Below are 21,279 nucleotides of genomic sequence, written 5' to 3' on the forward strand. Positions count from 1 at the left end.
ACGGGAACGCTGTCGCGTTCCACTCTTGAAGGCGAAGCAGGGTAACGCATGAGTTGTTTCTTCGTCTAGCCGAACCAAATATAGCCAAGGAACAGCAGTTCACCAGGCTAAACAGTGGTTCAACAACTAAAATAAGGGCTAGTATGCTTCGCATCCTGGGCTTAACCTTAGCTAAGCCACAGCCATTTTTTCTTTCTTTTTTTCTTCTTTTTTTGCTCTGCGCCTTCTCGTGGCTAAGCTTCGTTCATTCTTTCTTTTTACGAACGGAGCGTTCTCTAGCAATAAAGCGTGGCAGAACAGGCGCTCTGTAGAGGCAGACAGCCAAGACGAAAACGAACCGTGGATTTCCGTTACGTCAACGAAGTCGTGCCGTTCGAAGCCGCCACAGCGCCAATCGTAGGAGGGGGCACATGTACCCCGTTATCGCCGGCGCGAAAGGAGGAAGCGCCGAGATATCCACGCTTGACGTCACCGCGGAAAGCGCATGCGTGGAAGCGTCGGTCTCGACAACAGGTGTGCGCCGGCAGAAGGCGCGGAGGGCGGTTCCGCCATATTTCGCCACGCTTTAGTGCATGTGACAACGGAACAAGCACGGTGCAAATGCATCCGCTGCTGCGGAATCGGCGGTAGATGTGTGGAACGGCAGTCGCCGACGGTAACGAAGCAGTTGTTCCTCGCCGCGTTGCGGAGGCGATAACTGCGATAAGAGTTCGCCATTCTACGCGACAGTGCGTGCAGGGCTCATTCTATCTCTCGTTGACGCTTATCTGGGCAAAGTATCTGACACCACTGAGTAGCGATAAGCTCGGTAAAGAAACCCACCCCGCTCTTGTGCGAGCCTAGGATTCGTGCCTGAAGACGCCGCCATGCCGGATCACGGACCGGGACGGGTGCACCGTTTTCGCGACCACGTCGTCGCCGGCGTCAACTGGCGACCGACGCGGTTCGTCGACGAGGTTCCCAGTTCACGTGTGTGCGGCCTCTGCCGCATGATCCCAAAACGGATGGTGGTGTTGCCGTGCTCGCACGCTCTGTGCCAATCTTGTCACACAGCCAGTCTCCAAGGGGGCGTTGGCCAGTGTCCGTTGGATCGAGATGCATTCGCAGAAGGGGAGTGCGTGGGTTATGAATTCCCGGCCAGAACAGTGAACACCGTGAAGGTGAGAAGGAAAGAAACAATTTCTGTCACTTCTTCCTTTATCTTTTTTTTGGGGGGGGAAGGCAATTATGCATTAGTAATCCGATAATTCCGCTGCAGCATACGTGCACGCCTAACGATTAGAGTGCCCCTTTACCATTGCCGAACATTATTACACAATTTCACCCTCACCAAATGTTAATCTTTAGCGTCCATCAAAACTAACACAATAGAGCAACACAAATTGACTGTAGGGAAAACACGGGGAAGGCGGGAGATGAAAATTCAAGATGATGATCAAAACAAGATCAAGGTGAAAGCAAAAGCCAACGTTTCGATAAGTGGACTCGTCTCCTTCAAGGCGACCTATGCTTCCCGCGCCACAGTTTATATAGGTGGGGTTCAAATAAAGGGGAGAGGGCGTAAGGCGGGCGGGTGCGGCAACCAGCGAAGCTGTGCTAGCGTGTGGAATTGAGAATGATGGAGTGCTGTGCACAAGGCCTGGGGTCCGGCCGTCAGCCAATCAGGTGTCGATGCCCGCGTGTTAGCCGACGTGTCAACGGCGTCTGACACGCCATCTGAAAAAAAAAAGTAAAATGGAAAGAAAGAAACACGCTAAGAAACCAAACGAAGTTTTGTTGCCTATAGCTTCAAATTTAGCCTACCGGATATATTCTAAAGCTCATTTGAAACGTTTATGCCTGTTGGTTGCAATGTCTTGAACTTATGGATAAGGTATCATCCTCTGTATTTTCTTTCCCGTTCGCACCTATAACGTTGGCTTCTGCTTTCACCTTCTTCTCGTTTCGCTCATCGTCACTAACTGACTCTAGGCTGATGTGAAATATTCTGTTAGAACTCCGTATTTACTTATCTCTTAGTGTACACATAAGAGAGAAATAACAAAAAGGCCATACATTGAAATGTGCGACGTCACACTGACGTTTTGGGTTTGTCGTTTCTGCGCTAAATTCAAAGTGAAACTGGTAATAATTATTCATTTCAGTGATAATTCAGTGATAGTTAATCACTTTGTATGCAAACATTATTCTTCTTTTGCTTGAAATTTGCACTGAAACGACAAAAAACGAGGTTGGGTCCACTACGAAAAAAATTTACTAGTTATTCTTCTAAAAGATAGTGTTGCTTCTGAAAAACTACCATTTCTGCAAAATTTTACTTTTAGGCATTATTAGTCAACCTCAACTACTCCCCCCAACTCCCTCGCAACCGCCCTCTCGGCGCCATCTTTGCCCGGAGTGAGTGACAGCATCTATTTGAGGAGCAAGCGAAAAGGAGATGGCGGTCTCCACTGCACAAGAATGCTGCTGTCCTCGTAGATAACTTTGGAGCTGGAAGAATAGTTCAAGAGTGGGCGCATTCTTCCTCGATGTCGCTTACCAAGGCTGACTCTTGTGTGGGAGTAGCTGTCTTGGTATTTAGAAGTATAATTAGGCGATTCACTTTGACCTAGTATTCGTGTTTGATGCATCTTTAATGTTTAGACTGCGACAGATACTGCTTGTTGATTTTGAGCCTAATTGCTTCCCCAAAGAATCTCGCGATAACGCTGGTTCACACCGTAATTCATGGAAAGATGTGTTCTAAAAGTTAGGGACAGGTATAGAAGGCGCCTTAATTAAAAATAGTTTATCGTCCAAAAATTTTACTCTGTGTTATTTATATATTTTAATTTCCATTAAGGTGTACTGCTGGAACGAAGCGCACGGCTGCGAGTACACGGGCACCATGGACCGCATGCTGGAACACTACGAGAACGAGTGCGCATTTCACGCCGTGGAATGTTTGCGATGCGGCGAGGGAGTCCAGCACAGAGACCTGCCAACGCATTACGCGGCCGGATGCGGTGCCGGTGTTTCTACTGCGATCACAGAGTCCTCGCAACCTACAGCAGTGACACTCGAAGACGTGAACGCTGCCCTTGCAGACATGAAGGCGATGCTGGGATGCCTCAACCACGACCAGCTGCTGCCAGTGATTCAGAGTCAGTTGAATGAGCTTACAGAACAAGCCAGAAACCAGGAAGCCAGGTTCACTCGCGAGCTCGGAGCATGCGAGAACAACTTAAAGGCCGACATGGAACAAATCACCGCCACGATTTCATCGACAGTGTCGCACCAGCGGAGGTCTCGGGAAAATCCAGTGGACGAAGACAGCATGTCGAGGTCGCTGTCGTTGCGCTCGGAACAAGAAGATGAGATACGTCGAAAGTGTGAACACTTAGCCCACCTGGAACACTCGCGGCAAACTTTCCCAAAGCCTGATTCCAGCCGTGTCATTGCCAGTTGTGAGCCTTCGTACCGTGACGTTCGGCGTTTGACCAGTGCGCAGTCGATACCCAAGCTCATTAAAAAAGATGGGTTGGTGATATATCGTCTGATCCTGGAAAACATTGAGGAAATCATTCAGTGGCAGGGAGACAGAAGAATGTTTGCCGAGATTCCGGTGCAGCACATGCAGGACACGTACTTTACCATTGCCGTTTGGAAGTACGGCGATTGCGCAGCTGACCTCGTTCTGAAGATCAAGTTTAACGGGATGATGGTGGACTCCAAGTGTTGGCCGCCTTTCTGGACATTGTACGCGAGGCATCCAGCAGGACCCTATCGACGTAAGTTGACTCCCGCTGCCGAGCGTTGTTACTGCAACCGCGATGACTCCTCATTGCCACACTTCCACCTCCAATTTACTACAGACATTGCCTCGCTGAAGGATAACGGCTTCCTCCGAGACGGAAACATGAAGTTTGAAATCTTGTTCTACGTTACAGATGTGGACGGTGGGATCAGAGGAGCACCCTAACGTTCCTCACCGCACAATCTGAACTGCACCGGAGAATCCTGCGCGCCACTTCACAATATGTGTCACAGGAGCTTAACCAATTTTTGATCTCCTTTCTAGAAAATAAAGTGAGCTCTGCGACACATATGTTTTGGAAACTTGCTATCCCTAGTAACTGTCAACCTATTCTTTTCTGACTTTACTGGCCGTTCATTTTGTTTATTTCTTGTGCTAATACAGTTTTTGTTGCGAAACGTTGTGTTCCTCGAGCGGTTTCTCACCTTATGTCGTTCACGTAGATACTTTTCTCTCGAGTATTGCCGTGCGGCTGTTAAAGCAATTGATTTCCATGCGACGTTCCTGTTTGATACTACGCTGGAGTACCGCGTTGTCCCGTGTCCCAAATACACGACCAATGCTTATGCCTCGCATCGCAATTATTTATTTATTTATTTATTTATTTATTTTACCTTAATTCAATGCCCGAAGGCGTTAAAGAAGGGAATGGATCAAAATACATAGCATGTGCAGATAACAGGGCATAATAATATCTTAAAAAAATTGAAAGTGCAGATTAACAAATGCATCCTTATAGTAGTTCTAAAAACAGACGAATCGGTTATGTTAACAATAGAGGCCAGCAGATGATTCCATTCGATGGTAGTATTAGGAATAAATGAATAAAAAATTGGTTCGTGCGACAGTGTGCAACGCTCAATATATCGCGATGGTCAGTACGCGATTATGTGTATGCAGGTTCGGAAAAAACTTCCCTTTTTATTCCGGATTGTAATAATAAATCTTTTGAAGCAGTGATAAGTGTGCTAACTTCCTACAGGATGAGAGGATAGGGAGGTTTAAAGTAGCCTTCATAGACGTTACGATTGAGAACAGCGTCGACTGGCCGCCCAGGCGGTCGATATGCTCGGCCTGTAATTTTTGGCTGAATAAAAGTCTTATAATAATAATGTCCGAGAATAGTTATTAATAATGAAACGTGCGCTACGATGTTGTATAGACTCTATTGCATTTGTTAAGTAATCCAAACCAGGATCCCATACAGAAGATGCATATTCAAGCTTAGGACGTATTATTCGTTTGTTTAGAAGTGGCTTTAAGTTAGCGGGTGCCATAGAGAAATTGCGACGGAGGTAACCAAGCGTACGGTTAGCATTGTTAGTGATGAGGTTTATGTGTGTTTGCCAGGAAAAATTAGATGTTATGAGGATGCCTAAGTATATATAGGAACTGACTTTTTCGAGTACAGAGTTCTTCAAGTGATAGTTGGATAGGTTAAACGAAGCAGTATGGCGGGAAATCCTCATTAGTTTGCACTTTGGCTGTTAAGTGGCATTTTCGAAGTATCGCACCAGTCAGTTACCGTGTCTAGATCAGATTGTAGTTTTAGTGTAAGAATTTGATATTACTCTGTAAATGACACAATTCGTCTCCAAATAACCTTATGGAGGACGTTACACACGTAGGCAAATCATTAATATAAATCAGAAAAAGCAAGGGTCCGAGAACCGAACCTTGCGGCATCCCGGAACTGACAGGGCAAAGCGAAGAGTCAATTGTTAGAGGCGACAAAATGTGTTCTATTCGATAAGAAGCGTTCAATCCATGAGATAATATTACGCTAAATGTTGAGTGTAATTTTAGACAAAGTAATTGGTTAGAGACGAGATCAAATGCTTTAGAAAAGTCTATGAAGATGGTGTCAATGTGAAATCCATTATCCAACGCGGCACCGATTTGATGTTTAAATGAAATAGGTTGAGTATCACAGGAAAACAATTTACGGAACCCATGCTGACGACATGAACAAAACGAATTTGTTTCTAGCAAGTTGATGAGATTAGAGTATATTATATGCTCTAGAATTTTACATGGCACACTCATTTGTTAGAGAAATCGGCCTGTAATTTAAAGGTGAATTCACGACGCCAGACTTAAATAATGGAACCACCTTGCCGACTTTATTCTATCGTGCTGATTACCAAAGGATTTTAGATTGCGAAAAGATGTTGCACAAAATTATGGATGAGTACACTCCGGTATTTTTCAAAAACTTAGAATTAATATCGTCTATTCCTGACGATGACGAGATCTGTAACTTACGCATCTAGCTCATGACACCATCGTAATCAATTAACAAGGGCTCGATCTGAGGAAAATTGATCTTAACAACTTCAGGTAGAGAAGCACAGGGCAACACGTTATGCAAAAATGATTTCGAGAACACTTCATTGAGTGCAGAAGAACATTCTTCTTGCAGAACAACAGCACCATATAAATTTTGGGAACCCTTGACAGTTTTCCAAATTTTTTTAGTATTTTTTTTATTGATATGATATAAGGAGATGTTGGCGCGCAATTTAAGGCGCCGGCTACTCCTTATCTCTTGGGTGGTTCCGTCATATCAAATATCATTTACATATCATATCATTACATATCATATCATATCATATCAAATATGATATCATATCATATTTACATATCAAATAATCATTTCACACAAGCACCAGGACTTATAAAGCAACGTTTCCACAGGAAGACTATGGAAAATGTCTCCACACCTATGTAGTCGAAAGTCTCAAAAGTAGAAACGATACTGTCGCCTAATAACACATTTTCTAGTCAGCGGGCCAGCGGGTACATACAATATACATGGCAAATGTCTCCACACTTATGTAGTCGAAAGTCTCAAAAGTACAAACGATACTGTTGCCTAATAACACTTGCCTAATAATAAATATATTAGCACATACAGTCACAACAAAGTCGAAAGTCTCAAAAGTACAAACGATACTGTTGCCTAATAACACTTGCATAATAATAAATATATTAGCACATACAGTCACAACAAAGTAGTCAACATAACATAATTCCCAAACAGACGGATATATAGAGTCACATTGAAATGAACAGAACAATGAAAGCACTAATAGCGTCCAGCGATGCCGCTGTCTTCAAAGAAAGTCTTTAGTGCTTTTAATGCGCTCTTCTGCAAGGCCGTTGGTGGCCAAGGGCCCAAAAGTTTCCTTAAACTGAAAGGTCTGCGGTCTAATTTACTTAGCGCTGATTTAAGTCGGCATCTTGGTGTATCGTGATGTGGGCAATCTAGAAGCAGGTGATATATATCTTCATCTACAAATCCGCAATCACATTCGGGGGTTTCCGCTCGGCCAATTCTGTGTAAGAAATGCTTTGTGTAGGCAGTGCCTAGCCTTAATCGATGAATAAGCGTTTCCATAGTTCTATCTAATGACAATGAAAATTTGAATTCAATAAATGGATCAATATGATATAAGTCAGAGCTCTTTGAATTCTGCTCAAACCAAGTGTTCCTAGACATGTTGAAAGACGTTGTCCTTACAATGCAGCGTAATTCATTCTTTGATATTGGGAGTGGAGCCGTATCATCTTTCAGGTGCGCTTGTCGTGCTGCTTCATCGGCTGCTGTGTTGCCAGGAATGTTGCAATGCCCTGGTACCCACTGGAATGCTATTGCATGTTTTGCTTCGCTTGCCTTTGTGAGGTATTTAAGTGTTTCATATATTATACTGTCGCTGAATGTTTTCTCCTTTGTGCTGCAGAGTGATGTTAGAGCCGCCTGTGAATCGCTGAAAATTACCCATTTTTGCGCTTCTGTTGCTGACAATATAAATTTTAGCGCACATAGGATTGCGAACAGTTCAGCCGTTGTGGACGAAGTCGCACGAGATAACCTAAATGATTCTTGTTTGTTGAGGTGCGGTATAATGAATGATGAAGTTGAAGAGGTTGCTGTACTGTAGCCGTCTGTATAGACGTGTGTGTATCCTGAATACCGCATATATATCTGGTATAGTGCTAGTTGTTGAGCAGCTTGAATGAACATGTCTCTTTTGCTGAATATCCCTTCTACTGACAATTCAATTTTTGGAACTGTAAGCAGCCATGGAGGATATTCGATGTCTGAGTTCCAAAATTCATTTTCTGGCAAAATGTGAAGATTTTTTTGAATTTCTATATGAACATAACTTCTATCTCGTTTCATTATGTCTAGAGCGAATGGGTGGTTTTTATGCTGGGTTTGAAGGCGGAAATAATGCCGGCATGTTTCTGTAGTTCGCATAACTGGAAATGGTGATTGGCGAGCCTCAGCTATTACAAGAGAACTCGAAGTCGCTCGTGGAACTCCTAGACATAGGCGTAGTCCTCTAGCTAAAAGTCTTTGAAGTCTCTCTTCTGACGTGTGGGAAAGTCCGTGTAAGATGGGCGCGGAATATGCAATTTTTTGTCGTATTAATGCATTGTAAACAGTCAGCATGGACGATACTGATCCGCCCCATGATGTGCCTGCAAGTCTGCGAAGTACAGTGACTATGGCATTGACCTCGTTTTCGAGTTTTTTTAAGTGGGGTGCCCAGGATAGCTGCCTATCAAGTATTATGCCAAGAAATCGATGCTGTGTGACAATCATTAGAGGGTGTCCTTCCAGATTAAGAGTGAAATTTTTTAACACCCTCCGAGTGAAGGGCAATACAGCAGTCTTTGCATGTGATAGTACCATTCCTCTTTCTCTCAAAAATTGGTTGATGATATTTATGCCGTCTTGCAGTGCCATCTGGAGTAGTTGAGCTTTAGACCCAGATGTCCAAATACACACATCATCTGCATACAGTGAGAACTTTAACTGTGATGGCAGTCTTCGCGTTAAATCAGCCATGACGCAGTTAAAAAGGAAGGGGCTGAGTACGCTTCCCTGTGGTACTCCCTGTTTGACAATATGTTCAGAACTCTTTCCTTCACCCGTCTGAACAAATATTTTGCGACCTGATAAAAACTCAGAAATCCATCGCAAGGACCGGCCAGACAGACCAAGTTCCAACATGCTTAGCAGAACATGAACGTGACTAACGGTGTCAAATGCCCTCTTGATGTCTAGGAATACTGCTATCGTCATGTTTCCACGTGCACGCTCGTGCTCCACACAGGTTGCTATATCTAATATTGCATCCATTGTGCATCTATGTTTTCTAAAACCTACTAAGTAGTTCGACAGCACCTTCGTTTCATTACACCACCATTGAAGTCGCGCGTCAATCATTTTCTCCATTACTTTGCATAAACAACTTGTCAAACTAACGGCGCGGAAGGATTCAAGGTACAAGGGCGTCTTACCAGGTTTTAAAATTGGTATGATTCGAGCGACTTTCCAAGAGTCAGGTACAGTTTCCTATATCCATAAGTTATTATAGATGTCTAAGAGCGCATTTGTACCTGTCGGTCCGAGGTTTCTTAGCATATTGTACGTAATGCCGTCCGGCCCAGCAGCGGACTTTTGGCGACATGATGCAATTGCACATTGGAGCTCGTTTAATGTGAAAGTGTGATCTAATTGAGGATGTTGGGCCCAGTAGCAAGCAGTAATTTTTCGCTTAGCCAACTCTACTGAAATATCAAATTCTGCACATTGTGATGAAAAGGCAGATCTGGAAATTAGCTCACAAAATTCATCTGCTACTATTATTTCACACGTGTCCCGGGCTACAGCGAGAGCACGAAATGGGAAGCTTTGTGTTACAGGTCCGCTTAAAGAACGAATTACTAGAAAAATTCGTGGGACAGCCGTGTGAGGAGACAGCGTGCCGCAGAAATCGCGCCAGCGCCGTTTGCCTAAGCTTTCCATTCGTCTGCGCATTACATTGTGTATTTTCTGAGCGTTTCTGTATGCTTCTAAACTTCCGCTCCGTCGGTAAGCTCTTTGGGATCGGCGTCGGATGGCTCTTAGGTGTTCATATCCTCCGTCAACTGCAGCATAGTCTTTTGGTATTGGGACCTTCTTTGTGCATATGTTCATATTATCCTGCAAAAATTCTGTAAATTTTTCCACTGTTGCATATTGGTTAATTTGATCCGTTAGGCGGTATGGAAAAGCTTGCCAGTTGGTTAGTCTGCTGTAACGCCTGATATCATAGTGCATGCTAGGGTGGTTAACAAGAATGGGAAAATGATCACTTCCGCGCGTTTCCATATCTGTTGTCCATCCCACACCATTCACTAGATCATGTGAACACAGGGTAACATCTATGCAGCTTGAGTAATTATATCCACGAAGGAATGTTGGCGACCCATCGTTTAAAACAGTCAAGTTGCATTTATCTATGGCGCATTCAATAACATTACCCCGTGCATCACAGTGATCACTGCCCCAGATGATGTTGTGTGCGTTGAAGTCGCCACATATAAATACATTAGAATGAGCTATTTTGAATATATACACTAGCGCTTCTACTGAAATCCGGTTTGAAGGTTGTAGATATAGATTAATCACTGTTATACAGAGCTTGCCAAAGGATACTTTACATGCGATGAATTCCGGGAAGTCTGAATCACTGGACTGAATTTGATAAGATGGTAGGTCCTTTCTGACGCACAGGAGCACTCTGCTAACAGCACCTTGACGAGAAGTCTTATATATCACATAATTCGAGAGGCGAAAGTCATCAGTGATTCCCGCCTCTTGAATGCAAAGTATTGGGAAGTTGTATTGCACAAGCAGTTTACGAAAGTCAGCGCACTTTCTTCGAAGACTGTTGGCATTCCACTGAAATATGGAGACATTTTTGTAGCGGTTATTCATGTAGTGCCTGCCGCAGTTTCGGCCTGGATTGTTGACACAATAGTGCTTCTAGAGGCAACAAGGCTTTTACTTCTGGTAGGTTGTTTGCTTCCGGCAAAGCAGATAGGATTGCCTTAAGAGCTGCGAAAAGCATTGGCAAAATCAGTTGTGTCACCGATGCTGTAGTATGTTCGCTATTAGCTGGTGTTACTTCTGCAGTAGATGCGTGAGGTCGCTGAGAGAAATGTGTGGTAGTACAGGAGCTTTCTTGTGTATTACTTTCTGCCTGTTGTCCTCTGGGTTTCCGTAGTACTGATGCATAGGACTGGGCGCTTGACTGTGATCCTCTTGATTGGTCTCTTGATTGCACTGTTGGTTGTTCTCTAGAGGAGGGATATCTTGTTGGTGCTCTTGGCTGTGGTGGTTCCGGTGCCCGCTGAGGTGGGTGATCTGGCACTGGATGAACAATCTCGAGGTTTGGCGCGGGTTCATTGCGTCGCGGTTGTCTTCCATGAATTAGTTCATGTCGACGCATTTGCGCCGCTGCTTTTTTCTGTGGGAAGCCTGAGAAGGAGGCGGCATGGTTCCCCGCACAGTTCGCACATTTAGGTTGGAGAAGTGACTTGCACTGCTTGTGGTCATGGTCTTCTGAGCAGATTTTGCATCTACGTGTGCTACGGCAGGTTTTCGCCATGTGCCCGAATCTCTGGCAATTATAATTATAGCAGCGAAGTGCGGGTCCTAGGTATTCCTCGACAGGGTGACTGGTGAAACCCAAGTAAATTCTTCCAGGAAGAGGCCGGTCGTCTCTGAAAGTCAGGATTACCGTGTGAAGTGGATATGACTTCACTGCTCCATCTTCTTGGCGGGAATACCTTATCTGTCTGCGTGCCGATATAACTCCTGCGTCTTTCAAGAAGTCTAGGAGTTGATCGTCTGTGTACTGCAGAGGCACATGTTTTATTTTCCCAACGTTTCGCGTGTACGACTCTGGGATGAATGGCTTGACTTCCAGGCCACCTACACTTGAGAGCATCAAAAGGCGTTTCGCCGATGCTAAGGAAGCAACGCTAACACTGAAACTTCCATCTCTGGTCGTCCTGAAAGACTGTACTTTCTCTTTGGCAGCAGAAACTATTTCGGCAGACACTCGGTTTGGATTTACTTGCCAAAAAGTAGTACCTTCATTTGTTGGGCGAAAGACAACCGGAATGCCTTCGGCTCGCTTTTTCTTATACGTGACCACAGTAAATGGTGCATCTTCACCCATATCTTCTTCATCACTTAGCTCATAAGTCGATGTTCTATCATCGTACTTGCCGTCTTCTAGGCGAGGTTTTTTGGTCTCGGCTTCACCATCAGCCATCATTCCTGAATTCGCTGAAGTTAATTCTGAGTTGGGGAGAACCAAACGTGCCGGCTTTATGAAGTTTTGTGACGCTTGCAAGGCTCCAGGCTTTTCATTACCGCCCGTAGCGTCATTCATATGGCTTGTTACGTTTGGACGAGCATAAGGCTCGTGACGATGTTCTCGGCTTCCGACCACCGTAGCGGCGGGGTAATAGACAGGTCTTCAAAAAAGAAATGTCGTACCTGTAAGGCGCCTGGCTCGTCGAGTCTTCACCCGATGTCTTGTTAATCAATCGTCGTCAAAGGTAACCGTAACTATCCAAAAAACCAGAAAACTCTGAGCACCACATAAAAACAGCGACCGAACAGATACACTTCTTCTTTCCTTCTTTTTCTTTTTTTAGTATTTTCAGTGAGCAGAGATGGAAGTGTATTATAAGAGAAAACGCGTTTAGCTTCTTTGACTGCGTTTTTAAACAGTGAAGCAACCTGCTGATACGCACGCCAGCTATCAGTTGTGTTCCGCTTTCTTAGTTTGATGAAAGAGCCGCTTCTTCCTGTTCGAGATACGTTTTAGGGATGCAATAAACCACGCTGCTCGATGGTTACACCGCAGAACTCGCAAGGGTATGTATTTTTCTACTAATTCATTAAAAATATTTTTAAAAAGCGACCAGCTCTGTTCAACGCCCCTAGGGTAAAAGTCCATTTGTCCAAAGTCCATATGGACCATTTACCATCGCTAAAGTTTGCCGGAATCGCTTGAATCTCTGTCCGCTGTGCCTCGCCTTTCCATTCCGCCGTCCTCGAATGGTTGCGTCCTTGTGATCAGCTTCTGATGCGTCACACTGCCTAGGAAGAGCCAATCGCGCCCACCGGTGCCCCCGGGAATCGAACCCCCGACCCTTCAGAAATTAAAAGTGAGGAGCAGAACACAGGAATGATTGCGTCACCGCGCTGCTTCAGTGCTCGGAAATTTGGGTGGCGTGTTCCACGTCATCCAGACACTGCCTGTCGCATCCACTACTTCGTTAAAAAAAATTATGGGGTTTTACGTGCCAAAACCACTTCCTGATTATGAGGCACGCCGTAATGGTGGACTCCAGAAATTTCGACTACCTAGGATTCTTTAACGTGCGCCTAAATCTAAGCACACGGGTGTTTTCGCATTTCGGCCCCATCGAAATGCGGCCGCCGTGGTCGCGTGATTCGATCCCGCGACCTCATGCTCAGCAGCCGAACACCATAGCCACTGAGCAACCACGGCGAGTGTCCACTACTTCCTCTGGCGTCCCGTCTGAAACCGCAGTTCTTTTCCTCTTTAAACAGAGATTCGAGGCCCCTGTGCTCGTATTTCCAGCACCCACAGAAGGCAATGCCATAGCGGAAGAACATGGCATTATACTACTGCGTGTTTTATTTTAATGTTGACAGAAGTACTTATTTTTTTATTCGCCTGTGGAGGTCGGCACAAATCTACTTATTCAACTGAAGTACTCGGATATGTATGCATTGAACAAAAAACCAATGCGCATACGTCACTAATAACATAATTGAATTGAATCAGTATTCACCTGATCACTTGAGCAGATATACTGCAACGCTCGCACGGCAACCAGCGATTTCACCAGGTTCGTCTGAAGAAATCTAGAGAGTAGCACGAGGTTTGAGAAAAGCCCCGTCAAACTTCCGGTGAAAATGGGCTGTTGTTCCGCTTCATTTTTTAACAAAGCACCAAACACGGCCGCAGCGGCCGCATTTCCATGGGGGAGAAACGCAATAACACCCGTGTACCATGCACACTTACGTGCACGTTGACACAATTCCCGGAGGTCAAAATTAAACCTGAGTCACCCACTACGGCGTGCCTTACAATCATATCATGATTTCGGCACGTAAAACGCCAGAATTTGAACAAACACACACACACACACACACACACACACAAACACACACACACACACACACGCACACACACACAACAAAAAACGCTTTTTTTGCGCATTCAGCCTAGAATGTTTACGCAGCACCATCGCATGTTGTTGCAAACTTTCAAAACGCGGATCCCAAACTGATGTCCATACTGAGAATTCGTTCCTACTAAATATAGCCGTGTAATTCACCGGAACATGTGGTGTAAACGAAGTAGCTTAATATCTAAATAACACAAAAATTTAAGCTTTAATTGTACGCCAGAATTTGAACAAACACACACACACACACACACACACACAACAAAAAACGCTTTTTTTGCGCATTCAGCCTAGAATGTTTACGCAGCACCATCGCATGTTGTTGCAAACTTTCAAAACGTGGATCCCAAACTGATGTCCATACTGAGAATTCGTTCCTACTAAATATAGCCGTCAAATTCACCGGAACATGTGGTGTAATCGAAGTAGCTTAAAATCTAAATACCACAAAAATGTAACCTTTAATTACGTATAATTAGTTTGATAACGGGGAAATCGGACATGAACCAGTACGTAGCAATTGCTACAAAGGAAACCCATACGGGTTCCTCGAAAGAAAAGCCTCACAGTTGAAGAAAAATTCGTCCTGGTCCGGTACTCGAACCCAGGACCACGTCCTTTCCGGGGCAGCCACTCTACCAGCTGAGCGTTGCGGGCTTCCGCAGAACTACCACGTCAAATAATTAGTTTGATTTTTTATGCAGATAATGTCTGCCTCTGAGACCAACTCAAAAAGTGGAATTGTGCAACGTGTCATAAGTGCTTTGTAAAGATCATGTTGACAATACAATTAAACATCCCGTATGTATTGCAAGCATTAAGCCTCTCCCGGGTCTGTGTTTGCTGTGAGGCGTCCTTCGCTGCTTCAGTAGATACGATATCAGATTAGGAGATACTTCGGATAGCTTCCCTGCCCTCCCCTCTTATGGAACGCTTTTTAATTAATGTTATTTTATTTTATTCGCGAGCATCCGATATATAGGAAATGCGTTTTTTCGCTACTTGAGACGAACTAGATTTTATCTTCGTGCCCAATTCAATCAATCAATCAATCAGCTTTATTTCCTTGGAATAGGAGGAGTACAGGACTAAAAGCTTGAGCAGCTCGTCAAGCCGACCCTAACTCAAGCCGACTCTAATTCCAACTCTAATTCGCCGATTTATGTTAATGCTACTCTGTAAGTGTACACCTAGTGGACATTGTTACAATAGGCCAGCACGGTTAGTGACCTTCTAGCTGCTACCGCCCCCCTGCGATGAATCGCTTCGCGAAGCCAACAAATGCGTCTCCCTCGGACAATCTAAAGAACCTCCTTCCAAAGCTCCTCCATCCTCCATCAACCTACCTCGCAAGGCGAGGCAGGTTTGGCGGACCGAGTATTGTTTGTTGATCCACTGTTGCCTTCGCAGACCGATGGGAGCAAGAAAGAAACTCCTGGAAAAGAGTGTTCTAAGGCGTTCCCTCAAGGACTCCGGTAACCGCGACAGTCAGCGTCATCCCAGGAACCAAGACGCGCCAGCTTTAGTCAAACGAGGCAACCCCTGTCTACGAGGCTCCCCCCTCCTTTCTGTGTGTTGTAGGGGTTGAAGGACGGACTTCGGGATGAAAACAAACTTGGGAGTATTTATTCTACATTATATACAGAGAGGTGAGACTCAAGTAACAGTCGTACAGTCATTACGGGCCGGCAGCAACTCGGACGCTGCGGCCCGCGGCAAGAAGTTCGACAGAGGTGAATCAGGGAATCAGGGAATGCTCTGGTCTCTCTGGAACGCTTCTTTTAAACCCTTCGAAGAGTGGAAGTCGCGTCATGTTCGACCAATGGGAGAGTCCGCTCAGATGACGCCATTTTCAGCCAGTGGTTGGCGCCCCTATCGCGTTGTCACACCCGGCGGCTCTCTGCGGTCTTGCCTCGCAGACTTGCAATGCACTTCTTCCAAGGCGGAGAATGGGGGGGGGGGGTGCTCATGCTTCATTGTCCGAGGGCCCACCTGCTCCCGGTGCTACGGCCGCGCAGCGGTAGCAAATGTCTTCTTCAAAGGCGATGAAGAGGTACGCTTGGGCCTTACCGGCACGTCCGGCTGTCACGGCGCATTACCGCCGTCTTGGTTTGGCACCGACTTTACTCCCAACAATGCCGTGCTATCCCCTCGCTTTCTGGAAAACTCAAGCATTGAATAGTTCCTCGGCGGCACACGACCTGGGGGCCGCAAACTTGTTTGCACGTGTCTTGTGGCCTTCAACTTGTTTGCTCGGGCGCTCCTCTCGAATGTGCTTTCCTGCTTCTGCATTCCTCAATTAGCTGTGCTGCGATTCGATGTGGTCTGGGGAACTCGAAGTAGCCTCAGGAAACGGCGCCATATTTAACAGTGTTAAGAACGGCCCAGCTGAGGTGCAAGTTTTGCCAGTCAGTTACGACAGCGGCGGCAACCTCATCTTGAACAAGCAATGAATAAGCTTCACATAATTCACAGCTTCACAGCACGGTACAAGGAAGTGCTTCTTTGTCGATTAAGGATAGGCAACGCATACGGTACTCAATCTTATATCTCGACTGGGGTCGATCCAGCAACTTGTACTAAGTGCGGCAATTGTCTGACAGTGCTCCATGTTCATATTCAGTGCCCTGCAATAGAAACATAGAGAAAAAAAGCATTTCCCTTCAGATGTCACCGAAAATATACCTCTTTACCCGTACTTTTTCTTATCGATGAACCACTTTTTAATCCGCAAATAGTCTAAGATTTATTAGCCGAAACCGACACCCTGAAAACCATTTGGCCAAGCAACTTTTAGCACATGACTAACAGCCCTGTGTTCAAGGGCTCTCTTAAAGGGCCCCTGAAACGGTTCGGACAAATTTTGTAGACGCGTAGGGTACAGCTTAAGTAGAACATTCGCACCACAATTTAAGTGAAGCGTTACGTATTAATGGAGCTACAAGCGATTAGAAGTTACCCTCCTCCCCAGCCATGCTTTTCCTCCTCAACTCGTTCGCCGAGCGAGCGGGGCTAAGCTCCGCCTTCACTGGTCCTGCGTCACGATGCAACGTCACATCGTCCACTTCCGGTTGTTTTGAAGCCCGCCCCCGCCCGCGCGAAACCTCCCCGCTAGCCGCTTGGCTGTCGATCCCAAGCGAGAGCTATCGAAGCAGCGTGCATTGCGAGCATTCCGTCGTAGCGCCGAACGTGTCTGGTATTCCGTTAGCCACAGGCAAGCTGGTCATATCGGCAAATGACTGGAGGCATAAACTCAAGCTGATGAAGGAACTTTGGCGCAGACGTACGTGAGCGGCCTGATCGGTCTGCACGGTCCAGACACTTGTTGGCGCAGCGCTTAACCAGCCAAACAAATCGCTAATATTGCTCTAACCAAGTGTAAAACATTTTAAACATTTATAAAAACAACGTGTTGATGATTACACTCCTGCGAAAAATACGCACCAGCAGCAAAAATGAATACGCTTCGTTGCTGCTACTGTGTATTGTTGAGCTCTATGCCACCAGGTGGCTGCACCGTGCAGACCATTCACCTTTGCCCTTCTGCTCATCTCGGCTCATGCCGTTACGACACAGTCAAGCGGCCAGACCCTGTCCCCTTGCGCTTACGTTTGCCCTAATACGGGACTCGCGAAACGCTAGTGCGTTAGTAATCTTCCGGTGTAAAGTGACGGCCACAAACGTGCAAATCCTGGCGCCGATCGGATAGCGGCAGTCCGATGCGCAGCAGCCAGTTCGCTCGTACGCTGCCCTGCAGAGGGGCACGGTGTCGCAGCTTGACATATTGCCAGTCACTACGTTTGCAGTCCACAAGGCAACAAAGTCGAATCATAGTGCTCGCGAAAAGACTGAGACCAACTCTGACCGCGCAGCTCTCGTCAAAATGGAGTACGTTGTAACACAAGCAGACGACACTTACTGTGTGCCGGAAGTGCTTAAGTGTACTGAAAAATTGTTCTTGTGCATTCTCTTTCTGCTACTTTTTCTTTATAAAAACAAATTAACTAACATTCCAACTATTACGAAGATCATTTGTTTACCATACAGTTGGAAAAATTATCGATCACGCGCCCTGGTCAGCCGATCGGATAGCTCGCCCCACTGACGTCATATGGGTGATTTCGGTCATATGGGTAGGGGCGGCTTAAAATTCCGCCGAGCAGTGCGCTGCGATCGGCAGCGATGTGCATTTTTAAAACCTTATAATAAATTACACGCTTTACGCAGAGCACTTAGATGTGTCAATTAATGATCAGAAGGACCTACTCTAAAAACTCAGTACGTTTGTAGAAAATCGTCAAAAGCGTTTCAGGGTCCCTTTAAAACTGTGGTGTCACTGTTATGTTTTATTGCATCATGTTTTAGTGAAAGCCCATTGCCATAGCCCACATCTCTACCTAGTCCGCGTCATTATTTTAGCACCTATATATTCTACGCCATTTACACCACAGGTTTTAGGCCCTTTCACAGCCGTGTCACATCCACCATGAGGTATTCATTGTGCACGCCATCCACAATATATCGTTAACATTACCACTTGTCATGGCGCTCTTTCGCCAAACGGCCCTTGCGCCATAAAACACCACACATCATCATCATCTTTCGTTGTGTTCTCGTCGCATCAGCTTAACTGTTTACTTTTAGGTGTTCTTACCGCATTTGCTGAGCAGTATGTAAGGTTATTGCCCCGAGTTCCACTGTGCCGTCATTTGACTGCGCCAACAACCAGCGAACGAGGAAGCTGCTCATGCAAGAGCTCGGCGATCGATCTTCACCGAGACACAAGTTTGTGTTTGTGTGCAGTACATTCCCCTCTACAAGTTTCCAGAGGCACTTGAGAACCGGCACTGTATGATAGCGGCCTTAAACAGAAAGAACTTTGTGCCCAGCAAGCTTCGACTCGGTTATATTTCCGCATGGAGATCTCGAAGATCAACCCGTATACACAAAACTGGGTTTCGATGTGGAAGAAAGGTAAGCAGAAAGCGTTCGGGTGCCCCTGTCGAGTTCGTAATTGTGCAGTGATTGCCCGTTACGGTAAATAAGCAAGACTGCACGGAATTTGACGGTTTTCGTGCACTGTGTTATTCATGGGCGTGAACGAGCTTCATTCGAGTAGATGTGACCGCGAAAAGGCAGAGCACTATGTGAGTAGCGTGCAAAGAAACAGAGCCGCCGACGTGTCAGTGCCTAACTTGATCTTTCATTTGTTTGTTTTTTTCATTCCCACAATGTGTGGGTGCCTCAACACCTATAAACTTTCCGATGCTCACACTTAGCTTCGCGACAACCATGTTCAGTCGTTGCTGACAGAGCTGGTGCCACCTTCAGTGTTGTCTTACATGAATACCCAAATTATTGCGTGTTGAATACGGACTGCGAGGGAGAAAAGAATGAAGGGCCCGTAACTCCTTGCACACGCCAAATAAGATGTAATGCTTTTAATTCGTGCACACTGGACTGGCCTACTATAGTTGGTTATGTGGTTTACTGTCCGCTGTCAGTGCAGAACGCTGCTCATCTTCGCTTCAGGCCTGTCGAAGTCTTACGTAAACACCCAAGAGTTAGAGCTTTCCCTGCAACTGCGTGCAAAACTTGAAAAACAAGTTTGTTCTACTCATATCGGTCGCGGTGTGCTAATAGCAGTGGACGATCGAGACGACAAAGTCGTTCACAAATTCAGCACAACCTATAACGCTAGCGCGGGGCACAAATATGCAAAAACATGCACAAAAAAAACCATAGCGCACTGGATATCCTCTAGTACCTTTTCATACAGCGCTTCAAGGCAGAAAACAAAAAACTTCTGTATATATACAGATATTGCAGAAAGAAAGCTAGGCTAACTGGACAACTTTCCAACTGCTGTGAAGAAGACGACGCTACAGTTCTGTTGAATAAACACTGCGCCGCTGGCCCTTCTCGCAAAGTCATCTCCACAGTATATTTCCGTGACCTGAAATGTCATCGCCTTAAAGGGACCCGGAACCACCCTTCGGGCTTGGTGAAATAACATAGTCCGCGGGTAGCATACGCTGTTGTGAACATCTCAGCCAAGTTCTGCTGTCGTACTTCCGTGGAATTCGCAAGCGGAGCGCGAAGTCACCTTTCTCTCAAACACTCTCGTTTCAAAAACCCCATTATCCTCGCCGTTTTCTGTGTGCTCGATCTCGTCATAAAGTACACCCCAATACGCGGCTGCTATTAAAGCCCCTCAATTTTCCAAAAGTAGCGCCATTCTTAGATCTTTCCGCCACCCCGCTCACCCAGGCGCTTCCTCCTCCACTCCTCCTGTCACCCCAGCCTCCTCCGCTCCCCCATTGGCCAATCTGTGTCACGTGAAAGCAGGCGCCGCGCTTTTGTATATTTTTTTCTTTCCGGCGCAGAGCAGGCGCCGCGCTTTTGTATATCTTTTCTTTCCAGCGCGCTGCGACCCCCATTCTTGGGCCTGCGAGACGAAAGTACGGCAGGCGGTTTGAAGGAGCGCGGTAGTTTTATACAATGTGTTAGGGCCGAGTGCTTAATTGCGATGCCGTGCTGCTGCGCCTACGGTTGCCACAACAGACCCAGTGACGGCAAAAAGCCTTTTGCTTTACCATCCGCCGGGCGCAACGCAAAACGAAGAAAAGTGTGGATTCACAAGATCGGGCGGGCTGACTTCGAGCCAGTGGCAAAGAACGCGCGCCTTTGGGAAGTAAGTGCCACGGCACCTCCACCCTCTTCTTTTGACGCCCGTGTCGAAACGGGCCCGTGGCCAGTGCATTGGGGCGCATTAAAGAACCCCAGCTGGAAAAAAAAAATAATCCGGAGCCCCCATTATGGCGTGCCTTATAAGATCGTGGTGTTGGGATGTAAAACCCAAGAATCAACTTTTATCTGTCTTGTGTGCCTTGACTGTTCCAGTTAACGCAACACTGCTTCCTTGTGAAAACTTACAACGCAAAAGAATACAGACGCACGTAGTATACAGAGATAAAATTAGCACTTCAAGAAAAGTGTTGCTTGTGCCAATGAGGGGAGGGGGATAATTATTTTCTGAACCTCTTTCCAGTTGTCCCATCAAGTTCCTTCTTTTTTTTCTATCAAATTCTAACTATTTGCGCTGTAATAAATAAATAACGATTTCATATGCTGGTACGTTGTTCAAATTATCTATACCGCCTATGTGTGAAAACGTTGCTCATGGCCACCACAACCTGTGCATGAGCTACGTACATCTGTAAAAGGCGCGGAACAGAAACGGCCCTGCTGCCAGGCATTGCTGACCGCAGACAGTCGGAATCTCTCACGCGCCGGCCGAACAAAAGCATCCTGCAGGTACGTAAATTAACCTACGAAACCACGTGCACATACTTTCACGCTGCCAAACCTGAAACTCTGGTAATTACTCGCGTGTCTGAGCACAC

General features: G+C 45.9%; 1 protein-coding gene across 1 annotated transcript in view; it reads left to right on the forward strand.

The window, feature by feature from the left end:
• The first annotated feature begins 480 nt into the window (after window positions 1-480).
• Window positions 481-21,279, forward strand: part of LOC139060947 (uncharacterized) — a 149,264-nt gene continuing 128,465 nt past the window's right edge. The window contains exons 1-2 of the mRNA XM_070540304.1: window positions 481-1,160; window positions 2,843-3,189. Of these exons, the coding sequence (XP_070396405.1) occupies window positions 867-1,160; window positions 2,843-3,189 (641 nt within the window). The 5' untranslated portion in view covers window positions 481-866. The remainder of the gene's footprint in view (window positions 1,161-2,842; window positions 3,190-21,279) is intronic.

The sequence above is a fragment of the Dermacentor albipictus genome, chromosome 6 (assembly GCF_038994185.2).
Source record: "Dermacentor albipictus isolate Rhodes 1998 colony chromosome 6, USDA_Dalb.pri_finalv2, whole genome shotgun sequence".
NCBI classification, from domain to species: domain Eukaryota; kingdom Metazoa; phylum Arthropoda; class Arachnida; order Ixodida; family Ixodidae; genus Dermacentor; species Dermacentor albipictus.